General features: G+C 53.1%; 1 protein-coding gene across 1 annotated transcript in view; it reads right to left on the bottom strand.

The window, feature by feature from the left end:
- Positions 1 to 1,329: 1,329 nt before the first annotated feature.
- SPG7 (spastic paraplegia 7 (pure and complicated autosomal recessive)) overlaps positions 1,330 to 6,727 on the bottom strand; it is a gene marked incomplete at its 5' end in the record, with an annotated part of 30,672 nt that continues 25,274 nt past the window's right edge. Inside the window, 5 exons of the mRNA XM_010154153.1 lie at positions 1,330 to 1,666; positions 3,335 to 3,412; positions 4,622 to 4,785; positions 5,326 to 5,482; positions 6,543 to 6,658. Of these exons, the coding sequence (XP_010152455.1) occupies positions 1,457 to 1,666; positions 3,335 to 3,412; positions 4,622 to 4,785; positions 5,326 to 5,482; positions 6,543 to 6,658 (725 nt within the window). The remainder of the gene's footprint in view (positions 1,667 to 3,334; positions 3,413 to 4,621; positions 4,786 to 5,325; positions 5,483 to 6,542; positions 6,659 to 6,727) is intronic.

Below are 6,727 nucleotides of genomic sequence, written 5' to 3'. Positions count from 1 at the left end.
ACACCCCCCCCCCCGACAGGATGGAGAGGGGTGACCCTACCCCCAAGTCCTCCTGCAGGACTGTGGTGTTCACCTCCACACTCACGCCCCACGGCAGGGCTCTGTCACCTTCCCCAGTTGGGGGTGGGCAGCACCAGCATCCCCCCTGCAGCAGGAGAGGGGCGAGGGGACCACCACCCACCCTGGCAGAGCCTGGATCCTGCTGTGCTGCGAGCCGCGGCCTCGGCCTGGCAGCGATGGTGTGCCACTACACGGGCACGGGTCCGAGGGCGCTGCACTGTCCCCACAAGTGTCCCAGGGTAGCACCACTACGGCCATCACCCCCACATCCTGCCTCCCATCGCCAGGGGAAACAGAGATGTTCTCTGCTCCAGACTGAAGAGGAGTCTGGGGGCTACGACTGAGGGCTGGCAGCTGAAAGCTGTCAGCAAGCTTGGGCTGGGGTCTTCCAGGTAATGGATAATCCTCATGGAATAACTCAGGACAAGCCTAATCCTGCCTAAAAGATTAACCCAGCCAGAGCACACCAACAATCATTTTAATGCTTTCCCTGAGGAAGGGCAGACAACCACGTCATCACAGCTTGTCCTGCCAGAGCCATGAGGATGGAGCCAGAGGAGCTGCCAGCTTCTTCCCGAGGCTTCCCAACTCACATGCTTTTGAGCTCCCCCTCAAGGGCTCCGGAACCTGCAGCGTCGCTGAACAGTATTCCAAGGTGTCAGTGGGAACCACTCCGCAGCGCTAGCTCCCTACATCCCACCGTGGGTTACGCTGGGTTCTGTGCACACGCTCTCCTCAAGCTCTGCCTGAGAGACCCTTGCTGGAAAAACTCAATGTCCAGGGAAAAAAAAGCCCTTGTCCTGTACAATTCCACATCTATGTGCCAAAACATGTATCCATGCCTTGACATACTCTACAGACACGGCAGCACGTCAGTGACAGTTTATTCTAGCGGAGTCTGGTTTTCGGACTCTGTGTTGGGCAGCAGAGACGATCAGAGCTTACAGCAGCATCACACACAACTACAGCCTCATAGCCAACTGGGAGTCTTGCAGGGGTTTCACTGCCCTGACCATTCTGGCATTGAAGGGAAGAGCCCCACACTCCTGCCGCGTCGCACACCCCAGCGAGAGGTGGCTTACGAGGACTCCCCAGGATCCTTCACCCGTAAGAACACGTATACGCTCCAGCGTACAAGAGATCTTTCCAGCAGGTCAGACTTACCCAACTCCTCATCACCACTACCCTGCTGAGAATCAATTTCAAAATCCTAAGGAGTTCTCCTTCCTGCAGGGAAGAGCTCGTTAATAGAGCCAACACAGCCATCCCTTAATTTTTGGGTAACAGCAGCACGCAATTCCCTGATCAGTACCCTTGATTCTGGAGCTGAACAGGGAAAGGCTCTGTGTCCAAAAGAAGCCTCTAGAGTCCTCCCGTTCCACATCAGGAGAGGGCTTCATACTGGTCTCAGGCGTGGTTCCTCCTCCTCCTCGTGGTTTGGAGGCTGCTGGGGCATTTCTTCATCTCTTGTGTCTTGCTTGTCCCTCTCTGCTTGAAGCCAGCTCTGAGGAGCTATCATTTTCTTTGGCCCATGGGGCGGAGGCCCAATCAAAGCTTCAATGTCATCATAATTTATCACTTCTTTCTCCAGGAGGGCATTAGACAGCTAGAAAGAGTGAACAAGGCATAATGAGGCGCAGGGGTTTGCAAACAGCCTCCCTGAACTGAGCTGAACTCTCCCCGCCAGCTCAGATCCCAACACTCGGACGCAGCATGTGCGGCAGCACACGGGGAGCGGTCCCCGGCTACCGCAGCAGGTGACGCGAGCGCCTGCTGCAGCCGGTACAAAGCTCTCCAGGCTGCCGGCACCCTTCAAAGAGCCTTTTTGGGCAGGAATACGCAGAACGACTGCAGGTGATAAAGCATGTGCTAGGGAACGATTCGGTGAGTCAGAACTCCAGGAACAATTAGAGAAGTGGCCTTTTTGTCACTGTCACTGCACCTGTGGTCCCAAGATGCCAGAGTGGAGCAGAGGAGACCACGGCCAGACCCCCACCCCTCCCCTGTACACACAGTGATTACACAGAGCTGGCTGTTCCTGCAGGCACGGGCTGAGGCTTCTCAGAAGTTCCTCTCCAGAGAGGTTGAGTTCTCTGCCCCCCCGCCAGCAGCCCGAGCACGCTGGAGCAGCAGGTGGCTGTCAAACACGGAGCAACCCAATCCTGCTGACAAGATGTGGCACATGGCCCCGGCAACTGGAACGTTTACTCCGTAAATACTTTGGCTTAACTTAAAACGTATTCCTGTGATGAGCCTCCAGCAAACATCTGATGGCTGTTAAATGACACACAGGCAGCCTGCAGAGAGGAGACCCCCTAACAACGCCTGCCTTCAGAGCACTCCCAGGGCTCTGTCCCGGGGACAGGGCAGTGACACGGCCAACAGCAGGGTGTCCGGGAAAGCCAGCTCCGGCTACCTTACTACACAAAGGAGGCCTGGAGTTGCGTAGCCGAAGGGGCTTTTGTTGTTGTTGCTGTTCTTGTTTGTTTAAAAAGAAGATTTAAGGAAAAGGATTGTTTTATTTGCACAACGTGCAACACTTAAGTTGACTCCTAGTCATGTTGGATGTTATGGACTGGAGTTCTGAGGGGAAGATTGAGCAGATAGGCAAGGGTGCTACAACCCAAGCGTGGCTCGGCCCAGAGCAAGGGGCACAGAGCTCCTGGCAGAGAGGTGGGGACATGCCAGGGTGAGGGACTGGCTAGGGGAGTGTCAGGACACGAAAGGGAGAAGGTAAAGCTCTACCTCTGCAACAAGGATTCCTTGGATTATCAGGTATCAAGGATCTGTCGGCTGAAAACTGCCTGGAATCACCAGAGAGCATGAACCAGCACCAATCACGCAAGGAGGCAGGTCCCATAGTCTTTCACCAAAGCCAGAAACAGTCCACCCGATTCCTGTACCTCTACAGGACCTGGGAGGATGAGCTGTTCCTGCCTTTGCAGGCTTCACAGAAACATCTGCTTTCCAGGAGATTGCACCGCCAAGAGGCTAGCAGAGAGGTGCAGGTGAGGGAGACAAATTCTAGCTTTGAGCACTCCTACTCTCTGCTACCCTGCAAATACCAGCTGGTGTCAGGAGGCAGACTGCTCACTGCTGGAAAAGGCACACGCTCCTCCCTCTGCCTGCTCCTAATCTGGGGGATAAGCAGTAAACAGTCACCTGTTCACAACACGAGCCCCAGCACTCCCACTACAAGACGTTCCAGGAAAGGCAAAAACCACCAGTTAAAACCAACAAACAAAAACTCCATCCCTCCACAACTCCAACTTACCGTCTGCAGCTTGTCCCGGTTCTCCAGTAAGAGTTTTTCCGTGCGCCTGTATGCCTGAGCCACCAGGACTTTTGCTTCCTAGAAGACAGAAACAGGAAGAGAGGTTTGGAGCACAGGTGGCAACAAACACGCGTGGATAAACAAGGAGAGCGCTGAGGGATGGAATCCGCAAACTGAGTCGTGCGGAAAGTGGTTCCCATCAACAGAGAAATCATCTGAAAAACAGTCAAAGGAGTACTCGTGATAAGGAACAGTAAACGCTTGCACGAGCCCTTCAGCAGAGCCCCAGCTGATGGGAAAGGCAGCCTATTTAAGGAAGCTGTCTGGGAGCAGAAGATGTAGCTCAGCACAAATCCCAGGGAAGCAAAACCATGGTGCTTCCGAACCAGAATTTTTTTGTTTCCAGCTGTTGGACTTTTCAGCAGTGAAGCCCCATTTCCTGTCAAAACAGTCGGAGCCACCGTTTTGGTTAGATAGCCTCTCTGGTCTAGGAAGCAGAGACATTTAAATTGTGCAACTGAGACTTTTAAAGACACATATTTCTTGTAATGTAAGCAATGCACAGCCATGCTGAGACGTACATGGGACTCCTGAGGGCCTGGAGAGGCTTCCGCAAGTCTCCTTCCCTAGCTGGCTATTTGTCCACAGTTCCACAACCACCCCCCGTCTCCCCAGATTATTCCTTCTCCTGCAAAGCATCTCTTCCTCTCTCCAAATGCCACAATTGCACCTCCTGTCTCCCAGCAGGGTCTTGTACACGCTGGAACCAGGATGTCAGCTATCACAGTCAGTTTTATGCACTGCAGCAAAGAATCACAGAACGGTTTGGTTTGGAAGGGACCTTAAAGCCCATCCAGTCCCACCCCCTGCCATGGGCAGGGACACCTTCTACTAGACCAGGTTGCTCCAAGCCTCATCCAGCCTGGCCTTGAACACTTCCAGGGATGGGGCATCCACAGCTTCTCTGGGCAACCTGTGCCAGTGCCTCCCCACCCTCTCCGGGAGGAATTTCTTCATATTTCAGGGTCACTCGCTGCAGCTTCAGGCAGCACAGTGCTATGGGGCTGAACTCAGTGCTATGTATGATTCTGCCTGTCCTTAATGCCTCACTGCACAGTGTGAATACTCTGTAATGGAACAGGTATGTACATGCTCAATCATTCAAATCAACTACTTAAGGGCAAAGAGAAAAATGCAAATTGTTTGGGTGCAAGTTACTTTGTATTTTTTCACTGAACTGCAGAAAGTGAAGAACAAATGGGAACCTGTAACCAAGGGTGGGCTTACATGGTCCATCATTTGCTGAAGTCCCTGGCTGAAAGGGCGCCGACCGATTCCAGCTGCACTCTCCAGGTCCGGGAAGGAGATCTGCCCAATGCTGGGCACCATCCCATACTGCTTCACCATGGAGTAGGCTATCTTGGTCACCTTCTTCAGGTCATCCTGTGCTCCTGGGCAGGAGAGAGACACACAGTGGTTCCCAGCTCTGACCTGAGTGCAGGAGGAGCACATCCTGCACAAGCGTGCAATTCCAGCAGTCGAGAACCAGAGGACGCACAGGAGCCCGTGGAGGTGAACACTACACCTGCTGATGGACCTTTCTACACGTACCACAGGACCCACGCAGCAACCGAATGTGCTGGTAGCTAGCTCACATGGAGCATCTGCCTGCCACTGCCTGTTTTTATCCCATTTGGATACAGAAATGTGGCACAGAAAGCTCTAGGCTCTCCCATAGGCTGAGTCCCACTGGGTAATTGCATCTGTGGCCACAGGCTTTGGGGTAAGCCCAAGACAACACAGTGGCAACCAAGGACACCCCTCCCCATGCTCACAAACCCAGGCCCAAGATCAAATCACGCAATTTGACATTTCTTCTCAGTGTGAGAAGCCTGCCCATTGCTCAGATCACCCCTGGGCAGAGCAAGGGCAGAGGTTCAGGCTAACTTGGCACAATTGTCACTCGCCCATGCCACGGTCTGGCTCCTCACCTGTAGTGACTTTGTTAAAGGTGATGGCCTCAGACACTCTCCCCCCCAGCGCCATACACATCCTCTCCAGCAGCTGTTCCTTGGTGAAGAGGTACTGGTCTCTTGGAAGGATCTGAGCAAATCCAAGGGCTGCATTTGTTCGAGGGGCTATGGAAACCTGCAACACAGAGCAGCTCCCTCAGTTCAAAGGGCAAAAGAGCTTCCAAGTAACGCAGCAGAGGGAGAACAGGAAGAGGCCTGTGTTCCCAGTGAAGTCTGTCAGAAGCGATGGGGCAGGCTGACCTACAGAGACACAGGCAAGTACTGCGGTACGTCACCATCCCTGTGCTCGAGGCTCTGCCTTCACAGCTACAGACACACTCTTGCTCAAGAAGCAAAAAGCAAATTGTCCTTAGCAAGCCACTGAAATCCTGAGATTTAGGAGTTGCTTTGGAGGGTATAAGCCAAACAGAGTTCACTTTACTGTGTTCCAGAATCACTGACACTACCTGGAGAAAGATAGGACATCGTGGGATGTCTTCAGAAAAATAAGAGCCATTTCCCCCACCCATTAAATGACAGTAATTAACAACAGTTCAGCTTACACAACAGGTCGCTCAGAGTGAATTTGCTGCTGGTGGCAAGCCAAGGAGCTGTCACCCCTGTCATTTCCACTCCCCACCTACCCCCAGCATCAAGGCTTTTCAGGGAGGAGATGTGGATGGGAGAGAACACACCCCGGGGTGCCAAAGAGAGGCCTCTGCCTACAGAGAAGCTTCAGGCAAACTCCCAAGCCCACCAATCTGAAAAACACACCTCTCCATCAGTATGAGAGCAGCTCATGCAATGGCAGCATCACTGGCTGCAACGTGCCAGCAAGCCATGGCAGGGAAGGAGATCATGCATGCACACAGGGAGCAGTGCTTTGCGCCTGTTTGGAGCAGCAGCATCAAAAGACTCAGCTGCTCCAAACAGCTTTACAGTTGGCTTTTAACTGCAAGGCTTCTCCTGTAGCTGGTTAATCAGCTTTGCACCGTCACTACCATCAAGGCAGCCTAAAAACGGATTTCTCCACAGCCTATTTGCCATTTATTTATTTCAGTAGTCACAGCGGCCAAGGTAATGCAGCAGAATTTGAGTGCTGCAAAAGAACCACATCTTGGACAGGGGGAACCCCAAAGGATTCTGTTCCCACCCACTGACAGGCTTCATCACACAAGAGCTGGTAGTGGAGTTACCTTCATGACAGCCTCGGTGTGCTCCAGCAGCCACCCAACCAACGCGTGACCCGATTCATGAAATGCCACAACCTTCCTCTCTTCCGGTGACAAGATCTTATTTCTTTTGGCAGTGCCTGTAGGAACACAGACAAGGATTTGATCAGATAGCTGGCGGTAGGTGCCACCAGCAGGGCATAATCTGG

The sequence above is a fragment of the Eurypyga helias genome, unplaced genomic scaffold, assembly GCF_000690775.1.
Source record: "Eurypyga helias isolate BGI_N326 unplaced genomic scaffold, ASM69077v1 scaffold24246, whole genome shotgun sequence".
In the NCBI taxonomy this organism is placed as follows: Eukaryota; Metazoa; Chordata; class Aves; order Eurypygiformes; family Eurypygidae; genus Eurypyga; species Eurypyga helias.
Note: the sequence above shows the minus strand (reverse complement) of the source record. Positions and strands in the feature narration are given on the sequence as shown.